The 24,760-nt window shown below is 36.1% G+C and overlaps 4 protein-coding genes across 5 annotated transcripts in view; 3 read left to right on the forward strand and 1 right to left on the reverse strand.

The window, feature by feature from the left end:
* The window catches only part of lmf2b (lipase maturation factor 2b), a 12,172-nt gene extending 8,479 nt beyond the window's left edge, over window positions 1–3,693 (forward strand). Inside the window, exons 10-14 of the mRNA XM_051891377.1 lie at window positions 282–455; window positions 588–756; window positions 843–954; window positions 2,798–2,906; window positions 3,015–3,693. Of these exons, the coding sequence (XP_051747337.1) occupies window positions 282–455; window positions 588–756; window positions 843–954; window positions 2,798–2,906; window positions 3,015–3,347 (897 nt within the window). The 3' untranslated portion in view covers window positions 3,348–3,693. The remainder of the gene's footprint in view (window positions 1–281; window positions 456–587; window positions 757–842; window positions 955–2,797; window positions 2,907–3,014) is intronic.
* A 2,907-nt stretch (window positions 3,694–6,600) lies between these two features.
* Window positions 6,601–15,763, forward strand: kitlgb (kit ligand b). 2 transcript variants are annotated; one of them, XM_051891252.1, is made up of 8 exons: window positions 6,601–7,055; window positions 7,288–7,395; window positions 7,713–7,769; window positions 8,727–8,885; window positions 8,969–9,140; window positions 11,227–11,327; window positions 11,550–11,737; window positions 11,838–15,763. In XM_051891252.1, the coding sequence occupies exons 1-8, from the start codon at window positions 7,032–7,034 to the stop codon at window positions 11,878–11,880; spliced, it is 852 nt and encodes a 283-aa protein (XP_051747212.1). In that variant the 5' UTR covers window positions 6,601–7,031; the 3' UTR covers window positions 11,881–15,763. The 2 variants fall into 2 exon arrangements, with proteins under 2 accessions (XP_051747212.1, XP_051747213.1); XM_051891253.1 differs by lacking the exon at window positions 7,288–7,395.
* si:ch73-139j3.4 (CD82 antigen) lies at window positions 15,460–20,547 on the reverse strand. Its single transcript, XM_051891251.1, has 9 exons — window positions 20,363–20,547; window positions 20,119–20,209; window positions 19,796–19,874; window positions 19,456–19,571; window positions 19,276–19,350; window positions 19,043–19,144; window positions 18,761–18,931; window positions 18,584–18,667; window positions 15,460–16,458 (listed from the first exon to the last, which is right to left on the reverse strand). Exons 2-9 carry the CDS (start codon window positions 20,182–20,184, stop codon window positions 16,078–16,080), a joined length of 1,074 nt encoding a protein of 357 aa, XP_051747211.1. The 5' UTR covers window positions 20,185–20,209; window positions 20,363–20,547; the 3' UTR covers window positions 15,460–16,077.
* Window positions 20,548–23,416: 2,869 nt separating this feature from the next.
* On the forward strand, window positions 23,417–24,648 carry lsm8 (LSM8 homolog, U6 small nuclear RNA associated). Its single transcript, XM_051891120.1, has 4 exons — window positions 23,417–23,575; window positions 24,006–24,046; window positions 24,129–24,256; window positions 24,374–24,648. The coding sequence occupies exons 1-4, from the start codon at window positions 23,545–23,547 to the stop codon at window positions 24,462–24,464; spliced, it is 291 nt and encodes a 96-aa protein (XP_051747080.1). The 5' UTR covers window positions 23,417–23,544; the 3' UTR covers window positions 24,465–24,648.
* The last annotated feature ends 112 nt before the right edge of the window (window positions 24,649–24,760 follow it).

Below are 24,760 nucleotides of genomic sequence, written 5' to 3' on the forward strand. Positions count from 1 at the left end.
TTGAATTTTATTTATTTATAAATAAAATTTAATAATGTAAATGAATAATAAATAATAAATTAATTTTGAATATTTACTTAAATATTTAATTAAATTGATTTTTATCTCCACTGCTAGTTTCAGTAAATCAAAAGGTTTGAAAATGAGCAGGTTTTCCTTTACAGCAGAAATTTTGGGGGGCCTTCTTGACAATGGGAGGCATAACCGCTGTTATACACTGAACTGGTACAATTTAGGCATTTTACCTGCCTTTTACAGTACATGTTTGTGTTTCCTCTCAGGTTCCATACACAGCCATGGCTGGCATGTCAGTATTACCTGAAGTGCGAGAGGCGTACAGCGCCGTGGAGAGGTTCCAGCTGGTCGGGGCATATGGGATCCAACACAGAATGGTCTCCAATGAGGGCAGGCCTGAGATCATTTTAGAGGGCAGCTATGATGGGCTGACATGGACGGTAAGTAAAGGTTGCTCTGCTACAACAATACTCTCTGAGCAATGACACAGCCATTGTTTCCACAAAGTCTTCATTCAACAGAAAGGTTAAAGTTTAATCTCAGTGGGCTGTTCGATTCTTATCCTGTTGCAGGAAATGAACACTATGTATAAACCAGGAAATGTGGACGCAGCCCCACCCGTAGTAGGACCTCACCAGCCCCGGCTGGAGTGGATGATGTGGCAGGCAGCTCAGGAGGGGTATGATCGAAACCCCTGGTTTACAGGCCTCATACAGCGCCTCCTACAGGGCAAACCAGAGGGTGAGGGACCATGGCAGGAGTCACTGTACATGTCAGCCTACATTTGAGACTCATTTAAGCTGTTAACCTGTTTTTCTTTCCTGTAGTGTTTAGTCTGCTGCAGGTAGATGAAGCGCAGTACCCCTTCAGTCAGAAACCTCCAGCCCTAATCAAAGCCAAGCTTTACAACTACCACTTCACAGACCCTGCCAAAGACAAGTGAGCTCCATACCTTTCCATTTAACACTCATATATTGAGCATAAATATATTGTGGTTTTAGATTAGTGCTATATTTATTTTTGGTCAATGGAGAGAATATTTAATTGTCTCCATTGTTCCATAGTTATGCAATTTTTCTGGGGAGAAAAAGAAATGCTTAAACAGTTATTTTTTGAGGGTTAAATAAAATGTTAGTACCTTGTGATTACATTTCGAAAAACTAGTTAACATTGTGTTGGTGTTTCTAACACAACGGCCGAAGGAGTAATGGCAAATTTAACATCTTTCTCTCTTCTTAATTTCTTGATTTTTCTCATTCCCAACCTTGGAAAGTCATAGAGATGATATTGTGGATTTTTTTTTTTTTTTTTTTTTTTTTTTTCTTTTTTTTGCACTATTGGAGTAAATGGGAACGCAAAAAAAAAAAAATGTTGTTTCCATTCACCACTATATAAGTTTACCCAACTATGATGATGTCTGCTTTTGACAACCCTGGGGTCCATTAATATTTTTTATATATATATATATATAAAATTTATTTACATTTATGTATAAATATCCCATTTGTCAGTAGCTGTTTTAGTAAGTTATTTTTAATTTTAATGTTAATGCTAAATTATATACAGTTAAATAACAGCATAATACAACTAATCTAAATTAATATCATTTTTCATTTTCTTTTTAAATTACATAAATGTACTTCTTTAGTTACTTTTTGTATTTTTAAAAGATAATGCAAAATGATATCTAATATTTTGACTTAATAGTATCAATTATCAATAGTAATAATGGAACAACGGTTTCAAAAAGTGATTTTTCACTATTATTAACAGGATCTGCATTTTCATGGGTTTAAATAAAAGAATAGTGTTATAAGAGACAATAAAAACAACTTTGTGCATCAAAACCACTCCATTCCTGGTAAAACATGAACTTGATTTTTAAAAGTCAATGAATTTGCATCAGCTGAATGTAACATTTTTGTCAGTCTCTGAGTAACATGTAATTTATTTAAGCCACGAAATAAACTTCATTCAGTAAAATAAGTATAATGAACTACACAAAGCATTTCGAACATCTCCAGCACCCAAAAATCAAATGTAGTTCACCCCTCACGCATGTTATGTCCGTCATGGCTGTCGGTTGGAATATTAGAAATAAAAACACTGACGTAACACACTCATGGGCATCAATCACTTCACTGAATACTTGCTGGCTAAGAAATAAAAAATGATTACCTTACAATCCATCTATTTTTAAATCCACATCATTTGAATATCACAACATCGATGTCTGTCAAAAATAACGTGCACAATACACAATAGTATTTACAAAAAGCAGAGGTCCAGCGAGTCACACATTTCCTGGAAAACCCAAACTACTGGATGTTTTGACTACGTCATCGCTTTCTGAGAAGAGGGAGAAAATGGCCGCCTGAGCGACTTCAACATGCTGTCTGTCAGAGACCATAACGTACTAATATATAATACATAATTGACTCTCATAAATACAAATGAAGGAACTTGACAGGTGATTTTTATAAAAGTAGTTTCTTCTCAGATTAGGGCAGTTATCTAAGTTTGATAAAATGTTTTTTTAATTTTCCAATAAGAGGTGATACATTTTTACATGATTTGTTACATGTAAATACCCCTCAGCAGATTTTGACTCTGCTGCATGGGTATTTACAGACAGAAGTGAGGTCATCATGTGAATGCCCACACAAAAATAGAAACGCCTTTTTTCTGTCAACCTGTTGGAATTACTGAAACTGAAGAGGAACTGCATCACAGCCTGAATCCGCTCTCAGGTTTACTGTACTTTTGTTTGTTGCTTTGGAAGGACCCATCTGCAGGCTTGGTGGAAGCGGAAGTACAAAGGGGAGTTTTTTCCCATTGTGAACCTTGATGACCCGACGCTTCAGAAACTGTTAGATGAGTCTGGACTGAAGGTAACATAGAAGACAAACATGAATCGTTCACAGGAATATGCATTGGGAAAGTAAATAGATTGAGTTTTGATTTCAAATGAACGCTGAAACATGTTTGTTTACGTGCAGGAGAAATTCCCAGTTCAGCCCATCTCAGATACGCCTGTATCCCAAGTCCTGAGCCTCATTCGGGGCCACGTCAAAGGCCTCTCGGGGTCCCTGGTGCTTTCAACACTTTTAGCTACTTTGGTCGGCATCTTCCTCATCAAAGCCGTCTTTTCCTGGGCTTTAGGGGGCAAAAAACCCAGACCAGCTTCGGCTGATCACAAGACTAAGAAATCCAAAGAGCCCTCTGAGACCGCGGAGAAAAGCCACGCCGCATCTACGTCCAACCGGGGCGGCAAGAAGGACTCTGAAGAAAGAAGGGTGGAGTCAGAAAGGAGCCCCCGCAAGAGGAAATGAGCTCTTGCTGTCACTTTGTGCCTTCATCTTTGGCCAGATGCAATGACAAATGATTCCTTCTCAGGTGTTTTTTTTTTTTTTTTTTTTTTTTTTCTTCTAAGATTGAGTCTTTTGATTTCCTGCCTGTTACACACCTCAAATTTGTGTTTACCACTACACTGTTTTATCTATTTGTGTCAAAACCACTCAGTCCAATGCACTTGGTGTAATTGGCTTTGAGTCCGTTTTTAAGCTGTCACCTGCTACACCCTTCTTTATACACAGTGGACGTCCCAAAGATTACTACAAAAGCACAAATGCAACTTTTTCATGCTATGTAACTCATTAAACGATTGTTGATAAATTATTTTATTCCTCAGTTGTTTTTATAATCTTTAACGTATACATACAAAATGTATTTCACCTTTAGAGCTGCAGTACATAACTTTTTTTTTTTTTTTTTTTTTTTACTGAGCGAGTATATTATTAATCTGTTTTCCAAACCGTGTTTTTGTCTTATCCTGAATCACTATGCTACACCTATAATGTGTTTATATTCGGACTATTTTAGAGCGGTTGATTCGCCACCGCTGCGGAGTAGCACAGTACCTGCGTGACTCGTCATAGACATAAACAGAGAGAAGTAGCTCCGGCTACAGTGTTCTTCCGCAAAACAACCGCTAGATCGCCAAAAAATTATGGACAGGAGCTTTAAAAATTGAATGTTGAAAAGGTGCCTCTTTACAATGACATTTAAAGGGTGGAATGTTTCTTGGATGAGATGTTTAACTTTCTTTTTAAACTTCACCCTATATTGTTTCTAAAGTAGAGGATACACCCGTTCTGTCAAAACTTAATCCCCCTGTCTGTCAGTCATTTCATAATTAAAAATTGCAAAGCAGTTTGTCAGTCACCACTAGATGGCAGTGTACACAAATGTACACACGTGTGTTTATGTTGACTGTTAATGGAGTGAAAATTACTTCAAAAACTAAAAATATACAACCTAGGCAGGATTTTAAATAATAATTTTTTTAAAAAAAGGGTAAAATCTAATCTAAACGGGTTGTATATTGTTTAATTGTTAGGCCACATGTTTCATTATTATTTAGCAGAATATACAGTATGCCAGGATATACAGTATACATATATAGAATATATATACAGAATATACAGTATATTTAGTTTGAATAAAGTTGTGTTTGAAACAGTTCAACCAAATATGTTGACATTAGTTAAAGCATTATGAACAAACATTGAATAATTGTAAATATTTATTGTTAATTCATAATAGGCTATCTAATGCTATAATGTTAACATATAGAAACATTTTATTTCAACATTTATTTGAATTCTATTAATAAACATTATTATTATATTCATTATTTATTCTATTATTAAACATTATAGCATTATTATATAAAAACTTTATTTGTCAATTAACTTTATATATATATATAATATATATATATGTATATGTATATATGTATATATATGTATGTATATATGTGTATATGTATATATGTATATATATATGTATATGTATATGTGTATGTGTGTGTGTATGTGTGTATATATATATATATATATATATATATATATATATATATATATATATATATATATATATATATATATATATATAATGTATGTTCATTGACAAATAAGGTTTTTAAAAATTTAAAAACAACATAATGGAGATATAATTTATTTTGAAGTTTTATTAAGTTTTAACAATGAAATTATGTGGTTTTTATAATCAATTAATACTGCTTTTGTCATTTTTTTTACAACATGGACAAAATTTGTCACCAAAAAAGTCATTCGGTTTAACCAAAATGACACTTTGGTTATACCGAATGACAATATTTTCAAACAGTGCCAACAGGTTGATAGCTAGCTAGCTAGCAAAAAAACAATCAAACATTTTATATTTAGTACAAGTTTTTGAAATATTACAACATTTTCCATGTTTTATACCGGTTGTACCGAATGATCTGTTGTTTTGGGACATGCGTATGAGCAAGTGAAAACATGACTTTTTCAGTTTCAGTTAAGAGAGAGTTAGTTACTTTGCTTCATGACCATGTGGTCCTTTGCAGGTGTCTGAATGATGTCACATCCTGTCATATGATATTAAGCGCATGACTTGATCCAAAATGGTCCCTTTATATTGGTTACTCCGAATTACATCAATAAAATTCATTTTTCCGGACATTCTTTCTCAGAACAAAGCAACGACTTCTACACATAATTTTAATACCATTTTGCACTATGTTGATATATGATGTTATAAAATCATGCCGGAATAAAAAATATATACATTTATTACATTTTAAGATATTTTAATCACAAATGAAATGGCTGTATTGACCTTTGGACGCTTAAACCGAATGACCTTTGGACACTTCAAAATCTTTAAAATACTGAGCAAAAATATAGTTAAAACCTTTTGGATTCAATCAAAGAGATCTTGTACTACCTTACATACTTTGGATGTCATATCTTTGTTTTTTATATTATTATTAAGGCCTTTGGACAAAAAAAATGACCCGTCACGTCATTGAACTATATATATATATATATATATATATATATATATAAAATATGTGTGTGTGTATGTATGTAAAACCACATTTTAGGGTTCATGTTACAGTGTATGTGCAGCATTATTATTAAATAATGTCACTGGTGCAATTACTTTGCGGATCAACTTGTAATTACAGTCTGTTATTATCATGTTGAAAAGAAAAAGAACATCTTAAACCGGTCTTAACTGCTTTAAGTTGTCTTAAGCTGGTCTCGCAGAATGACCTTGCTGGAAATTGCCCAAAACCACTTTAAAACCAAGTGATCAGGCTGATACACCAGCAAACCACTGAAGTTTATAGTAATAAAGTTTAGTCAGTTATATATTAAGTGTGAACCATACACAATCTCAAGAAATGTCTTAAATAGACTGAGTTGCTCTTCTAACCTGTTTTTTTTGGGTACTTTCAGCTTGTCAGTCTGATTTTAGAGGTTATTTGGGTACTTTTCAGTTGGTTAATCTGGTCTGTTGGCTTGTTATCAGCCACTTTCAGGCTCTTCATGTTGGTTGCAGAGAGTTTGAGGCACTTTTCAACTGGTCATGTTGGATTTATGAGGGGTTTTGGCCACTTCTCAGCTGGTTAGGCTGGTTTTAGAGACAGTTTATTATTATTATTATTATTATTATTATTATTATTATTTGGTCTGGTTAGATTTGGAGCAGTTGGAGGCCAGCTCAAATCAGCAAGCCATCTTAGGATGGTTTAAGCTTCTTCATTTTTTTTTTTTTTTTTTTTACAGGACACACACGAAACTCCCATGTCACTTCTGATTGAGGTCTGGATGAGTCACCAAACCTCCCTTGAATAGTTTTCTCTATTTTACACATTAAAAGTGAGTCAAAGCGCCCTACCTCTTAAACACAGAGGACAAGTCCATCCGCCCCCATTCAATTCACAGAAGCGCTGCAGGGCGAAATTGCGCACAGGCGTCGCGCGCTGAGCACGCCATGCTCTCCATCGGGACCGGAGGAAAGACACGCCAAAATCACTGATCCCGATCCCGTCCTGTGATTATCTCCAGTCAGATGTACAGGCGGAAACATGCCTGCATTCCGCTGTCAGGGAAAGCGAAGAAAGTAAGGAGACGTACGGCTGATTTGTTTTTAATATTCCCATGTTCCACATGAGGGAGGTTAAGGTGAGTACACGCACTTTTGGGGACGCGCACGCACACCCAGCGTAGCCAAATACTCTGCGGCTCAACTCACTTTCTATGATAAATTATGCAATCGTTGATTACTTTTCATAATTTGTATGGGTTGTCTGGTGAAATGATTAAGATGCATCCTGTGATCATGTTCAGACTAGTTAGGCGTTTGGCATCTACTGGCTCTAATACTCTTAACTACATTCAGACTTTTTCGTTGTAGATCGGAGAAAGCATTTGTGTATTAGTGTTGCTTTTTTCTGGGCTTGTGACGTGCTCAGGTGTTTTTGGAAGCCCTTTAACTGATGATGTGGCCACGTTGGAAACACTGGTAAGATCTGCAACTACATTTTTATTCCTTTTTTTCTTGCGTTCTGTGTTTGTGAAACCCTGCTAAAAATGCTTAAACCAAGTTGGTTGGTTTATGGTCACTCAGGCTGACCTGAAGGCTGATTTTAGAGGGTTTTTGAGCTGTTTTTCGTGTGGTTAGACCAGCTAAGATCAACAAACCATCTTAGGCTGATTTTTTCCAGCAGGGAAATCAATGACATTTCACTATTTTTCTACACTGGTCAGAACTTTTTTTTGCCAATTGACCAATTTGTACATTTTATACAACCAACCAATTCTTGTTTTTTAACTCATCAGAGTGAGAACATTCCCAGTGACTACAGAATTCCTGTTGAGTTCATCACCAAGGATGTGGTAAGTGTGATAAATGCTTATACGTTTGACTAAGTTTGCTCTGTTATCAATATGGATGCATCTACAGTGGCCCAAAATCATATTTGGACAATTAAGTTGCACTTAATGCATGAATTTAATTGCATTATGCATGATAAAATATCAAACCACATGGCAAACAAATGATGAAAAGCTTTTCTCTCAATTACTTTATGCCATTTTTTGCATAGATATTTCATAATATTTTAATTATTTCAAACAATTTATCTCTTGTTTCATCATTTAAACCTAACAAACTTTTTATCTGGAAATGTCTTGCATTAAAAATGCATTCATGTTTCTTTTAAAGTCCCCTTGTGGTGAAAATTAAGTTTTTAATGTTGTTTATATGTCTATGTGGTGTTTATAATATGCTTTAAGACAAACCATGTGCAAATTCATAAGTCAACACCATTGCTGTGTATTTTATCTTTAAAACTGCAGTGAGCTAAAGACAGTTTCAAAAACGCGGTTAGAAATCGCCGGTGTTTAACCAAACACGTCAATGTGCCGGTGGACTTTAGCATATCATTAACTATGACCGCTCTGAAGCAAGGTTGTGCAACATTAGCAACACACTATTAGCTGTTTGATAACGCAGTCAAGCAAAAGCGATACCATTGTGCAGCGTTTACCTCAGTAAGTTGACCGAGTGAGTGGAGGCGGGGCTAATTAGCATATTCATAGATCTGCGTATTCTAAATGAAGCAAGGGTGTAGAGTTACATTCAAGCTGGTGATAAAAGTTGAGTTTTAAGGGATAAGATTATTATTTACAGGGAGACCAACCAACTGGTATCTCGTGCAGTGACATTTAAGTGTGGCTTAAGTGTCCAAATTAATTTTGGGGTCATCAGCAGATAAAACATTATGTATCACATGGGACAGAGTTGATGTGGTTTGCGATACACCTAAGTATTTTTCTTTTCTGATATTTAAGGGCGGCGCTTGCTGGCTATATGTGAACCTGTATAAAGTTGAAAGCAGTTTAAAAACATTGGCGCTCAAGTTTGGCAACCTGTCCACCAATAAAGCGAACATCACTATATTTACAATAATGCTGGAGAATTTTCGTTTCAATCTGGATGGAGAGGAGCTGGTAATTTCCTCTTAATTTAAATTTGCATTATTTGAAATGTTGTCGTGGCTGTTGGCTCACCGTGGTTTGTTTGTCTTTACTAGGAGGTGACAATGCAAACATTCGAATGCCACTACAAGAGGGTAAAGTGGCCAACTAGACGTTACTTTAACCATGTTAAAGAGGTTCTTGCAGCGGCTGGGTCCGCAGGCAGCGAGTTTCATCACTGCACACCTCCCCCTTGCCAGACTCCTGCAGCCCCTCCTTTCACACCAGGTGAATGCACTAAATATTGCGTGTTATGTATATGATGCATGAGCAGGCCTAGATGCAATCTGCAGACTGTTTTTGGAGGGAAATGCATGTAATTCTGCGGAATGGATGCAAAGATAATAAAGCAAGGAGCAGCATATATGTACAATTTCCAATTCTGCTGAAAACTGCTGATGTTTTCATAGCAGATTCCATTATGAGTTTGTTAAAACTTGAGCACATGCAAAATTTGAGCATATTTGTGCAAAACACACATTATAGCAGGTAAATCAGCAGTTTTGGTGTTTGTAAAGCAGGAGTGTGGCGCTAACCAAGCATGCAATGACATTCTCGAGAATTGTGTAAAAGCATTTGCGGTGGGTCCCACATGTCCATAAAGATATGATTTACTGATTCTTGACAGGCCTTTACAAAGCCAAGACCTTTTTTGTCTTGTGTTCTTTAAATATATAAATGTGAAAATTATATTCTTTAAATATTCTCAATATTATGTTATGTTTTAGTTGACAAAGTGCTAAATGAAATATTAAAACATTTTAATATAATATGAATTCTGTCCTTGTTGTGAGAAGGTGAGCTCCTGAAATAACATTATAAAGAGTACAATATTGTAATACAGTATTATGAATTATTTATGCATTATTTATTCATAGTCTGTTTTTTTTTTTTTTTTTTTTTTTTTTTTTTTTGTGCATTGTTATGAAAAGGCTGTATTCACAACGTGAATTCTGATTAGCACATAACGCTTGTTATATATGGTTAAATCTCGTACACTGCCTGGGCAAAAAAAAAAAAAAAAGTTGATGTTTAGATTTAAATAGGCAAATACTTAAGGGTCTATGACTGGATCATTATTGCTGTGATTATTATGTTTCCAGCATGTTATATGATTGGCAACAGTTCTTTTAACCCTAATTGATGGAGTGTGTAGCTTTTCATTTCTTAAAGGGGACCTATAATGCCCCTTTGCACAAGATGTAATAGTATAAGTCTCTGGTGTCCCCAGAATGTGTCTGTGAAGTTTCAGCTCAAAATACCCCACAGATCATTTATTATAGCTTGTCAAATTTGCCCCTATTTGGGTGTGAGCAAAAACATGGCGTTTTTGTGTATGTCACTTTAAATGCAAATGAGCTGCTGCTCCCGACCCACTTTCTAAAAGAGGGCGGAGCTTTAACAGCTTGTGCTTTGGTTGCTCAACAACAACAACAAAGCTGGAGAATCTCACGCAGCCAAAATGATGATTGTTGGTAACGGACACTGTTCAAACCGGAGTCAGACACTGATGGAGAGACTCAGGAAGAAGTTACAACTTTTAGAATGAAACTGGATGTTTCTGAATGGCAAATCCAGTGCTGAATTGACCCTCGAAGCAGTCCGGTGTAAAATGACGGCATGGCAACAACACTCTACTACAACAACTCTTCCTCTTCTCTAAAGCCTCACCCCCTTTGTTGCGTGTTCTCGGGGGCGGAGTTTATGTAACTTTTAGGGTTAGTGATGTCACTAACCTAGGAAGAAGCTCGTTGTAGTCCCTACCAGCCGTCCGCTAAACAGCGATTTCTGTAAAAGAAAATATCTCCCTTTGCATTGAACTTTGATTGTTGTAACTTTTCAGATGTTGTTTATGCTCAAACAGCAACATTACACACTAACTGAAGTTTAAAAAAGTGGAAAAAAAAGTTTTTTTTTTTTTTTTTTTTTTTTTTTTTTTTTTCATAGTGTGATTTTTCATGAATTGTATTGAATCCAATTAGGATGACCCGAAACATAAAAATCGTACACAAAATTCGAACATAATACAAGTTTAACTACCATTTTTCATCAGTAGTTTCATTGAGGATTTTAACACTGACTCACTGATGCTTTTGTGTTTGAATGGATGCAAATGTCCCAACATATAGTAGAAAGTCTTCTCAGAAGAATGGAAGCTGCTAGGGAGGATAAACTCCTTAATGCCAATGCTTTTGAAATTAAATGCTCGACAAACACAAATGGGTGTGGTGTTCAGATGTCCACATACTTCATGCTATATAGTGTAGTGTACATGCAAGAACTAAAAAGGGAATGTGCTTTTATGTTCTGGCAGGCCAAAGCAGACAGCCGCATGGCATGAACGGAGCGATTCATTTGCTCCTCGCGGTGCTCATCATCCCCTGCATGGCGCTTCTGGTTCTCACTGTAACAATGGTAAGTTATTACCCTTTTATATTACACAATATATAACCTTGTTTACCAGCAGAAGTAGTTTTTCCCTGCGTCACAACAGTGAAGAAGCCCTGAAGGCGTTCAGTGAAATTTTTGTCATTTTTGCACTGACATGCTTCAAGAACACCTGTGTCTTTAACGTCTCACTGAGGTCAGTTATGATAGAAAATACTTGTCATCCATCAAAGTTATCTCAATATGCAGGTATTCAGAAGAGGAGGCTGTTGTGCACAAAGAAGGCATGAAGTTGCTCTGAGTTTTCCTGAGCCCCACGACAGAGCTGAAGAAAGCAGCACCGAGCCCCACGACAGAGCTGCAGAAAGCAGCACCGAGCCCCACAGCGGAGCTGCGCGAGGGGATTCTGGTTCCAGCGCCAGCAGTCAACAGGACAGGTAGCAGTCTGTTAGTTGCATCAAGTCTTTGTCTGTTCACCAGTTAGTAAACAAGACCTAACAAAGCCCATTTTTCCATCACCATGTGGCATCCTCACAGGGCGTGGCTGGAGTCTTTAGGGTGTGCAGACACAGAGGTTTAATCAAAAATGCATGAGGAAAACCAACGGAAATGGCAGTATTTTGTGGTCGAAATCTCCGGATTTATGAAGCGGACAATGAAGGGAATATTTCGGCGGTGACAGGAGAGATGCATCAGATGTATCAATGCTCACCACAAAAAACATTATGCTGATGCAAATCGCAACTTGTGTCTGGCTTAACCAATCAACGAGAGTCCGGGACGCCATCCTAAAAGCGGCCATGGGAAAACCTTTATGATTTCATCCGGCAGGAAGTATGGCTCTTTGATGAGCGCGTTGGCTGGTCGGCCGCAATGCCCGCGGCAGCTCGTTGGCTTTGAGGAACGCCACTGGTCCTGCAGGCCTCTGCGTGGAGGATAAATGGCTTTTTTGTGCCAGTGCCCCATTGCATGAGGATGGTGGTTTATGTTGCACCAGAAAACATCTCTGGAACAGAGCATGGGCTTGTCTAGAAAGACGTTTGATTTAGAGCGTGGATAACAGTGCTAAGAATTTTGGTGTTTTACTACTCATTTATTGGCTGATACTGATGGAGGGTCTGTGAACATTGGATCCTCACAAGATCCGGTTCTTCTGTAGAGGGAGGTATCAGACGTCGGACTCTCGTTTCATCCACTTTAACTCTGTTTCTCTCACACAAACACACTCCAGTTGGAAGAATCGAACGTCTCTGACGCTCTTGAGAGGGTCTGTAAGTCAGGTCATTGGTCCGATTGCGTTGTATTAACTAGCTTGGCCGTGTACACACGCTCACACACTCCGGGAACGCAACAAGAGCTGATTGTTTTCGTGACAATATGGGGAAACCCAGAGAGCATGAGAAAAGAGCTCACATGATAAAGATGTAACATCAACATGACTCATGTCCCATAATTCAATCTCACTTGCTATAGAATCTGTCGCTCATTCTCTTCCGGTGTCTGTTTTTCTGCTCACTCGTAGCTAAATAGGATTTATGTCATGAAATTAAGGCCAACTGAGTAGATTAGAATAGATTTTTTTGGTTTTAGAATAGGATTCTATTTTGTTTTTAAAGGGATAGTTTACCTAAAATTGAAAATCATTTACTGATAACGTATGACGACAGAACACAAAAGGAGAGGTTTTGACGAATGTTCATGCTGCTTCTTTCCATACAAGACAAATGTTTGAACACTTAAGATGCACCTAATGTATGAATTTCAGTGCATTATATAACAAAATATCAAACCAAGTTAACTTTATTTTTAAGAAATAAAGCACAAACATACTTTAAGCAAAACATTTCACAAAAGGAAGTTTGTTTGTTTCTGTCTGATGGACATGTTCATTGTTACTGTTATGGTGCTGAGACACTTTTGTGAACTGACTTCAAACATCACTAGTTAGATAAAAGACATTAGTGCAAAAAATAGGTTTGCTTTTTTGCACTTGGTTTGATATTTTGTATCTAATTCAATTAAATTCATACAGTATATGCGACTTAAGGGTCCAAATACTTTTTCTAAAGGGATTTTAAAGTGCAAATGTGATTTGAGAGAAATCTGTAAATATTGACTTAAAGGGTTAGTTCACCCAAAAAATGAAATTTCTGTCATTAATTACTCACCGTCATGTCTTTCCAAGACCTTCGTTCATCTTCGGAACACAAATTAAGATATTTTTGATGAAATCTGAGAGCTTTCTGGTCTCCAATAGACTGCAACATTATTACCACTTTTAAGGCCCAGAAAGGTAGCAAAGACATCTTTAAAATAGTTCATGTGACTACAGTGGTTCAACCTTAATGTTATGAAGCGACGAGAATGCTTTTTGTGCACAAAAAAATAATAATAACGACTTTATTTAATACATAATACTGAGTCGACGTTCTTACGTAGAACCCGGAAGCGCTGCACTGTGTTTACTACTACACTGTGTTTACGTCAACAGCGTATGAGTGAGACTGACATGAAAGAGAAGAAATTGTTGAATAAAGTAGTTATTTTGGTTTGTTTTTGCTCACAAAAAGTATTCTCGTCTCTACATAACATTATGGTTGAACCACTGTAGTCACAATGACTGTTTTAAGTCTTTACTACCTTTCTGAGCCTTGAAATTGATTATGACATTGCTGTGTATAGGGAGGTCAGAAGCTCTCAGATTTCATCAAAAATATCTTAATTTGTGTTCTAAAGATGAACGAAGGTCTTACAGGTGTGGAACGACATGAGGGTGAGTAATTAATGACAGAAATTTCATTTTTAGGTGAACTAACCCTTAAATGGGCTATATGTAGAATTCAAAAACCCTTGTTATTAGCGACACCGTTAAGTGAACTGCAGACAGCAACTTACTGCTTGTGCACCAGCTCTGCAGTTCACCGGCATCATGTCGACAGATGAGGTAGTTTGATAATACAGTGTATTTAAGACTATAGACTGTATAGATCTAGCTATATGAGACTATAGTTTAAAATAAATCCTTTTTTTTTTGGCATGACACATTGACATTACAGTACAGAATGACTCTTGTGTCGTCGAATGGAAGAGAGGCTTTCGGGAGCGTGCGTAAACATCACATCCTTTTGATTTTCCCACCAAAAATATTCAGAGTCCTTCACATAAAAATCAGTCTACAGGCTTTTATAGACAACCTAGGAAGTCGGGGAAGGTCTCGTTTTTACGTTTTGTTACAAGCTGGCAATAAAAAGCTATTAATACATAAAAATGCTTACATATGGCCCCTTAAATTTCAGTTTATTCTGCACAAAGCTCCCATTTGGCTCCAAAAACTGTCATGTGGACTAAATTTAGAGATTTTTTTTTATGCTTTTTTGCTATTTTTGGAGCTTGAAAGGCCATTGTTACAATATAAGAGCAGCATGAACATTCTTCAAAACGTCTCATTTTGTGCTCCACAAAACAAAGAAAGCCTGTAACAATGTGAGGGTGTGTAAGATTTTTAGATAAACTATTCCTTTTGAAATATAACCTATAACAACCCCTTTTATATTTTTGAAGAGTTTTTGTGTCACTGGCAATCGAGTATCTCAAACAGTCCTGAAAATCCCCCCATTGACTCATTGTGCATCACTGTCATTCTTCCAGAGCGAAATCAGGTACTGTCAGTGGAAATCTCAAGCTCCTCTCCATGTAACTTTCTCTTTGTCTTCATCAATGCGTGCGCTGTCAACTGTTGTCGTAAAGCATGACTGCCAACTCATAACCGCACGAGGTCGGTAATGTCAGCCTGGATATCATCAACCGCAGAGCGGCTGTAACAAAGGACCCTCTCATGCAGACAGAAACGCCGCTCTTTATGGTCTATAGTGAGTGTCGTCCATCAAACTTCAGTCAAAGCCCACTCTTGACTCGCCGACTCAGCTTCCGACACGCACACAGATACATTCACACACTGAACGGCCCCCAGTGTCATTAACATCAAGTCTTGACTCATAAAGCAGGTCTGAGTGTGCAATGATTTACAAAACAAGCCCTCGATATCACAGAGGATTCTCCGTGGCACGAAAAGCAAAGGATGACTAATGGTTTAAATACAGTTTGTGTGTTTTTTGTTCTCTATTGATTAGTAATAATCAAAACAATGTAAATATAGATGTTGTGTATATAAAACATGTTTATTTTTAATTGTATGGTTTATGTAGACAACAGGTAGATTTTTATTCTTTATTTAAAAAGAGTAACAATTTTTTATTTTTTTATATATTCATGAATATTATTTGCCATATAACAGTGTTTTAAAATTGAATGATAATATTCTTGCAAGTTATTGTGTGGATTGTCTCACATTGTGTCAGTTATGATTTCAGGTCAGTATTTTTTATATAATTACACTTATACAGTTATGCAATACCTGTAAACTTGTCATGGGGCATTAAAATAAAATGGAAACTTAAGATAAACTCTGCCAAAAAATGAGTAAATTTTCTGTCATCTAACCCAGAACTGACTGCTACAGAAAAATTTGAGTTGCTGAGAGGTCTAGAATGAATTCTTTGAGAAGGTGATGCTGGTTGTCTTTAAAATGACAAACGATACTCCTGGGAGCAGGCACTAACCTGAACTTAGTGAAACAAAACAATGGTCTTACGGGTGGTTTTAAGTGTCTTTGGTCAGTCCTAGACCACAGCTTGCTCTTTGTACAGCATGCTATTTTTAAATGGGCAAATTAGCCCATCCCAATCTGCTCATGTTACACGAGAAAAGAAATCTGGCTTTAGTAATCATCATGATTGTAGCGCTGATGGTAGTTCTGGTGATGAATAAACCCCTGATCATAACTGCCATTGTAGCTCTGTTGGTATTGCAACACATGAGGGCTATTGTACATTTGACTGTTGTCCTGTTTGTAAAATTCAGGATTGTTATATTGATCGTAATTCTCATCAGCATATCTATTGTGATGATAGTTGCCACTGTCCATTTGAGGGTTATTATAGGTTTGAATCTCAAACTGGTGATTTTCTGTGCTGTATTGCTGGTGTTCAGTATTCGCTGCAGGATTCTCCTCCACGGGGATCAGCAGATTGGGATGCAGTTCCCGCGTCTTGCGGCCGATGCATTTGTAGATTTGGACGCCAAAGATAAACTGAAGAATCTGAGCATTACAAGATAAAATGATCCAATTTGTGCATGCTTTTTTATATTAAAATACTAAGACTTTACAGTAAGGTTCCATTTGTAACACATTAGTTAACATGAACTAACATTGAAAAATACTTCTAAAGCATTGATTAACTAAATACTGTAACAAATGTATTACTTGTTAACATTAGTTCAATCATGACAACTTTTGAAATAGTTTTAGCATGTTATTGAATATGGCAACGTTAATGGCGGACTAGATCTACTACACTGATGCTACTGCAGAGCAAGTATGGACTTGCTACTGCTAATAGACACACAGACACTCTGCTGTGAGCATGTAAGATATGCTGCTGCTGCATAAATAGACATACATGAATCCCGTAGCAGATCTAGGCAGGTGGAGCTGGGGAGGTGGAGGGTCTGATACCGTACTGCAGGACTAGTTTACAGCAAACACTGAACCAGACTATTTAAATGTTGAGCAAACAATCTCATTGGCTGCAGGATCAGCGGAGGCCAATCAGCTTGTGCCATGTGGTAATGATGCGATTGCAATATCAGCCTGCGCCCTCTAGAGTTTCATGACTGAACTAGATATTAAATGCATTAACTAACATTAACTAATGGGACCTTATGGTAAAGTATGGAAGCTTGTTTCCACTACAGAATAAAAAAAAGGATAATTGCGACTTTTTATCTCACAATTCTGACTTTTTTTTCTCAGAATTGCGTGATATAAAGTCGCAATTCACAATTCTGACTTTTTTTCTCGCAATTGTGAGTTTATTTCTCGCAATTCTGACTTTATAACATGCAATTCTGACTTTAAATCACAATTCAGACTATAACAAGCAATTGTGAGTTTATATCACGCAATTCTGACTTTATAACATGCAATTCTGACTTTAAATCACAATTCAGACTATAACAAGCAATTGTGAGTTTATATCACGCAATTCTGACTTTTTTCTCACAATTATGAGTTTATATCACAATTGAGTTTATTTCTTGCAATTCTGACTTTATATCACAATTCAGACTATAACAAGCAATTGAGTTTATTTCACGCATTTCTGACTTTTTTTTCGCAATTCTGACTTTATAACACAATTTTGAGTTTCTATCACATTTCTGACTTTATAACATGCAATTCTGACTTTAAATCACAATTCAGACTATAACACGCAATTGTGAGTTTATATCACACAATTTTGAATTTTTTCTCGCAGTTATGAGTTTATATCTCGCAATTCTGACTTTATAACACAACTTTGAGTTTATATCACAATTCTGACTTTATAACACGCAATTGTGAGTATATCTCGCAATTCTGACTTTATAACACAATTCTGACTTTATAACACAATTCTGACTTTATATCACAATTCAGACTAACAAGCAATTGAGTTTATTTCTCGCAATTCTGACTTTTTTTTCGCAATTCTGACTTTATAACACAATTTTGAGTTTCTATCACATTTCTGACTTTATAACATTCAATTCTGACTTTAAATCACAATTCAGACTATAACACGCAATTGTGAGTTTATATCTCACAATTCTGACTTTATAACACGCAATTGTGAGTTTATATCACACAATTCTGAATTTTTTCTCGCAGTTATGAGTTTATATCTCGCAATTCTGACTTTATAAAACAATTTTGAGTTTATATCACAATTCTGACTTTATAACACGCAATTGTGAGTTTATATCTCGCAATTCTGACTTTTGTCATTTGTCAATTGTGATTTTTTTTTTTTTTTTTTTTTTTTTTTTTTTTTTTAAATTCAGTGGCGAAAACAAGCTTCCATAGTAAAGTGTTACCAAAATACTATTTTTAATAAATTCCAGGTTAAATACAATTTAAGGTCAGTCACTAAAAGTGCATTGCATTATGCACTTACCAGGGAGATAAACTACAACAGTTATATTTATTTTATTTTATTTTTGCTGTACAAGTCAAAGATGCTTAATTTCTATTGTGTTACTTACAAGAGAGAAAAATACAAGTTATTTATTTTATTAGCAGTACAAGTCCGGGATGCCTAACTTGTACTTAACCCAGAATACCATTTCAATTGGTATTAAAATAGCAAAATACTATTTTACTATTTTAATTGGTCTCTCCTTACCTGAATCAAAAGAAGGCCAACCTCCATCCCAAGTATAACGAATATATTCGTCTCTAGCCAGTCCAGTAGAACCGTCTCACAACCCTATCACCAAAAAAACTTTTAGCGTGCAAATTAAATCAACAGGGAAAAGATTAAGTAAAGGTTGGGATGATGGAAAAAGGCAACATGTGTTACCGTTTTAATGAAGTCTGAACCCTGTCCAAAGCTGTGTGTTCCAAAGCTGTGTGGAATTACAGGGCAGGTATCATTGAAACAGGAGCAAGGGTAGATGTCAGTCCCCCCCAGGGATGCAATAACTGTGTTATTCCTCCATTCATCTGAGCTCAGTCTACCACAGCATTTTGCCTACAGCAAAAAAAAAAAAAAAAACACATATCAAAACACAACTTGCTATAGCTGATTGTCAGATAAGACTATTGCATTCATGATCAGTGAAGGAGTAAATAATGCACATACAGAAGTTTGCACGCTGTCTAGAAGCGTCCAGAACGTTTGGGTTTCATTTCCTCCGTACTGCCTAATGATCTCGTCCACATTATCCCTCAAAAACTGCTCAATCTGGTAACGTTCAAAATATGCGTTAGATGAATTGTTTAATCATTATATCAACCAGTATCGATTCTTAGCGAATGCCTCAAGTGAATTTGAAGTCAGCTGTGTTTTTGCTTTCTGTATTAATAAAGACTTGCCTTCTGCCTTTGTATAAATAGCACAAAGGTGATGAAAATCTGACCCAGTATGATGACGATTAAGAAGCACAGATACTGAAAAACAGAAAAAAGGGAAATGTTAACAGCAAGCTTCTATAACAGCGTAAAAGTTATGTTATTATCAGCATCTCTGTGTACTTGTGTGCATGTAATGCTTACAAATATGATGAAACATCTGCTCTCAAAATAGACACCAGCACCACCCAGCAAGGACACGCCAACCACAACAAGGCCGATGAAAAAGAGCCCCCCAGCCACCACCTTTACGTCCTGTCCTGTGAGACCACACGTTTCGCTTCATTAACACGCCAACATCAGATTGAAGGACAAACGTGTAATCTAAACTGGCTATGGCAAAGTAGTATAGACACTTTTTTTCAATGAAAGACAACAGAGAAAACATCATGTCCTAAACATTATTATAGGTGCAATGGTGCAGTTGTGTAAGATATTTTGAGGTGAAACATAATGATAGACTATCACAAACAAGAAAACTTACCAGAGCTGAGAACACTTACAAAGCTGTCTTTATCAAACAAAATCCAAGCAGAACACGCAAAAATGCTGATGCCAAGAATCTGTCAAGATTATTTCATTTGTTACTTGTTTGTACATGTAGCCATGCATGAATTAAGATGTTTATTTGACGGGAGCAGAAGTCTGTTTCTCTATAAGCTGCTGGCAGAAAATGAGCACATCATATGTCAATGTCCACTGTATGATTCATATATTTGATCGCAATCCAGGAAGCTCTTTGTAACTAATAAACATAAAATCCTTGCCAATAACATACAGATCTATGGTTGATATATTTCATCTTACCACAAAGAAGGAATTGACAAGCATCAGAAAGAATTTCAGGATCTGAAGTTTGTCGTCTGCTTTCATGTTGCCTTTTAACAAACTGCCACAGCTTCACATGAAATTTAAAAGAGGTTGTTCGGAAACAAAGTTACAAAAAGATCATATTCCTTAAAGAATAGCTTTCACAAACAAAGCGCTGTTTAACATATAGCTGTATTTTGAATAAATGCCACAGGATTTCACTTTCAAAGGTTTGAATTACCTGTATTGCTAAACCAGTTTTCCTTGTTACTTGTCCAATTTGGTATGGCAAAAGTCTAAACTGTCTGAAGCGTTTATATTATGCATCTGTTTTTCTTCTGTGGTTCAAGTATGTGCATTTCATATGCCATCACATAATGGTTTCCTGGAGATCCTTAATGCATCTCAGGCTTAAAGTTCACTTCCTCATAACAACGTAAATGATTAACTTTAACAATCACTTGTGTTGTGCTTTACACTACACCCGCATGTGTCCGGTGTTTTGTTTTTTAATGAGGGGTTTTGACAAGAGTTCAGAATGTGAAAAATGATCATCTTGTCTATTTCCTTTCACTGTTATTGTGCAATGGTTTGTTTAGGGTTTTGTTGTTTCACCAGCTTTATCTAATTAAAAAAGTACCATTTGAACAATGGCTTTTGGACATGGAGCCATGGAGTCTTTTTTGGAAATACACAATGGTAATACTAGATTGGTCATGCATCCTGATTATAATAAAATAATATTTGAAGTACCTTGGAATACCATGTAAATATCATCAGCATGCTAATCATTTAATATGAATCAAAGTAGCATCTGATATCATCACGGTACCATTGTACCACTACAATACTTTTGTGTAAGTGCCATCGTCATTGTCACCATCAATATTTCCATCGGCGCCCACTGTGGCCTTGAAACAATTTGCCTTTTTACCAAGAACTGATTCTAACCTCAAAAGTAGTATGGCAAGCCATTTTAGCATTTAATCCTTAAAACGTATTAGTATATATTTTCATGCTATAGTACTTATTTTTTAGATACTAGTATCTATTTCAGTACTAGTACTAGTACTTATTCTCTCTATTCTGCTAGTGCTTATTCTTTAGATACCAGTTCTTATTTATAAGATACGTGTACCTATTCAATTGGTACTACTACGTATTTATTAGATACTAGTACTTATTAAATACTAATAGTTATTCATTAGATACTAGTACTTAATACTAGCATTTATTCATTAGGTACTAGTACTTATTAAATACTAGCTTTTATTCATTACTTATTCATTAGATACTAGTAGGGTACAACAGGGCTAAAGGCGCCGCGGGGCAAAAGGCGCCTTTGATTTTATTTTCCTCTAAACCACTAGATGGCACAAAAACTTGCCGCAGCACTTTCCTAAACATCCGTTTTTCAAAATGCACATGCAAATTTGTCTGATCCTTGACACGATCGCGGGCAGCAACGCAAAGTTGATTCTGAGGTAGTTTGATCTAATATTTGATGTTTTTTTAAAATGTTGTTGATTAAAATAAGCAAATAAGAATCCATTAAATTAATGTTTGTATTTGCAGACAAAGGTCTTCTTAATGATTTTCAGTTTTGTTCAAGGTAATTCAAGCAGCAGTTTTTCAATAACGGGTGAATATGTAAAAGTATGGTATTTGGGGTAAAAAGCGCCCCTGCTATTGGGGCATAAGGCACAATTATTAACATGATAATGAATAGCTGGCTGACTTTTCCATTTGTTGACATGACATGGTTAGATTCACATAGCAAATATCATATATCAAATTGGGTATCTATCTTAGGGTGTTACATACAGAAGGGAGCGGAGACACAGGTACGGATTAACAGGTTTATTACAGGTAATGCAGAGCGTGAACAGAGTGCAGGTAAGTGATGGCAGATGAATGGATCGCTGGGCAGAAGAACTGGAACTGATACTTGTCTGGATGTTCTTTAGGAAGCGTGGATGCCAGGAGACGTGGAACAGATAACACACCGGAGAAGCACAGGAGACGAGGAGACACTGGGAATCACTGAGGACGCTGGAGACAGGTAAGTAGAGCGCAAGGGAGTCCAGGAGGTAAGTGAACACGGGTTAGTGTTAACAAGACCGGACAGTGACTGAGTGAACTGGCGTGTCTTTTATGTGGCAGTGGTGATGAGTGTGAATGAGCGTCAGGTGTGGCTTGTCAGTACTCAGGAGAGGGAGAGCGATGTGATTGGGTGACTGTGGAGCCTGGCGTGTCTGTGACATAGGGTTAATACCCATATTTATAATGAAACAATCATATTTTAAAATATATTAATCATATCATAATAAAATATAATTTATTGTTACTATTGTAAATCTATATTACTATGGGATCTCCTTCAATGCTTTCACAATCTTTACTTTATACAATAATTTTGTTTCTGTATTTTTAAAATCTATTTTTATATTTTATATATAAAAATATATTACATAGGCCTATTTTAATGACAGTATGTTTATTGAACAAAAATGAATTATTTTATTTATCAAAATAAACAGAAAATAGTACAAACTTTGCTAAAGTTATTCTTTTGAACAAGTATTAACCTATTCATTATTAAAAACATTATTTTAGCTAAAGTATTTGTATCAATACTGTGTGCCTTTTACCCCTCACCACCTCATACATTTATAAGATTTTTAAACAAAATTAACCACTTTATGATTTTTTTTTTATTTTCACACAAAATATGTTGCTCCATCAATGTCCAATACAAACATATATATTTTTCCTGCAATCATACACTTTGAGAGTAGTGAAAAGCACAATATTTCTTAAGGTGTGCCTTTAGCCCCGTTGTACCCTACTTATTAAATTGGTACTAGAACTTATTTATTAGACACTAGTACTTATTCATTAGATACTACTTATTTTGATTGTGACTAGTAACTATTATATTGTTGCTAGTAACAAATTTCAAATTTTTGCCATTGATTTCTATGGGAATCTCTTTCAGATATTAACTTCTCAGTTTTGACTAGTATGTATTCCCAATGTGGCTATTTTTTAATTATTAGTAGGCCTAGTTGTTCATTAGGTAGTAGCCTACTTTTTTTTAGATAGGCATTATTAGCATGAAAATAGATACTAGCACGTTTTAAGGATTAAATGTTAAAACGGCGTGCCATAAAAGTTGCTCGTTAGAAACGGTACTATAGACCTACTTGTTGTAAAACTATAGCCTGCGCCATCTGCTGGACAAATACATCACCACATGTTCGATCACTCCTACTCGACTAGTATTGCCTGTAGTTGAGCTTGATAGGTCGTCGGCTACTCAAGTCTCTTCGTTTTCATTTCCGGCTCAGGTCGCAGCTGAACGAATGTGTTTCGTTGTAGTTGTACTCGAGCCCCGGTGGATTTAAACACGCACCAGCAGAGATGTCTACCGCTCTCGAGAGTTACATTAACCGTATCCTTTGATGCATTTCATGATGAGCACAGTGACGATGTTGTACTGTAGATCAATGAACGGTGCCATTTTGTTGTTTTAATGACAGTGTTTATGTTTCAATAGACGCGAGATGTGGCGCGCGAGCATGTTATGGACGTGATAAAGTCATCATCGCATTTTAGCGTGCATTTACTACATATCAGTATAGCTTAACAGTGAATATGCATGGATAAATTATGTCTATATATATATATATATATATATATATATATATATATATAAATGCATCTAACATGTCTGAAGCATGCACAATGTATTTGATTATATGCTCGTTCTGTGTACTAAATACGTTAATTTAATATTTATATATGAGCTGCGTATTAGTGTAGTGTGTGTTAGAGATATGTGATATATGAGCCTGATATTTCCCTAACTGACATATTTCAAGGGACGGTTGCCATCGTCACATCAGATGGCAGAATGATTGTGGTGAGTGTTTCTAAGTAAACATTGTTTGTGTGCTTCCATAAAGAAGCCTAGACTTATGACTTATGTGTTGTCTTGTCCTTAGGGGACGCTAAAGGGCTTCGACCAGACAATCAACCTCATCCTGGATGAAAGCCACGAGCGGGTGTTCAGCTCTTCCCAGGGAGTAGAGCAGGTGGTTCTGGGACTGTATATTGTCAGAGGCGATAATGTGTATGTATTAAAGCCCTTAGTAGTTCTGCTACTTATTCACATTGTGAAAATCAACTGCAAGACTGTTGGATTTTTGAAAGCATAAAAGGAACAGACTTGTATGTTTATTTGTTTAAGGGCTGTAATTGGTGAAATCGATGAAGAAACAGATTCTGCGCTGGATCTTGGAAACATAAGAGCGGAACCGCTCAACTCTGTGGTGCACTGATGCCTCCCAAACAAGGACAGAAAAATCCACATTTAGATGAATCTCCCCATCCGTTACCCTAGGAAATCTGCAGGCATCGAAAAGCAACAATACTATTTGCTATTTTTAATCTTGAAGAAAATAGACTGAATGCATATCCTTTTTTTACGTGTGTTGAAATAAAAAAAAAAAATTGTGGAAATTATTTTATTTAAATATTTATTTTATTTTTGATGGAGGGTGATGAAGACTGATGTAAGTATCTGATTCCTGGTTAATTCATAGTCAAAATTTAAAAATATGAAAAATATGAATCT

Source organism: Ctenopharyngodon idella, chromosome 4 (genome assembly GCF_019924925.1).
Source record: "Ctenopharyngodon idella isolate HZGC_01 chromosome 4, HZGC01, whole genome shotgun sequence".
NCBI lineage: Eukaryota > Metazoa > Chordata > Actinopteri > Cypriniformes > Xenocyprididae > Ctenopharyngodon > Ctenopharyngodon idella.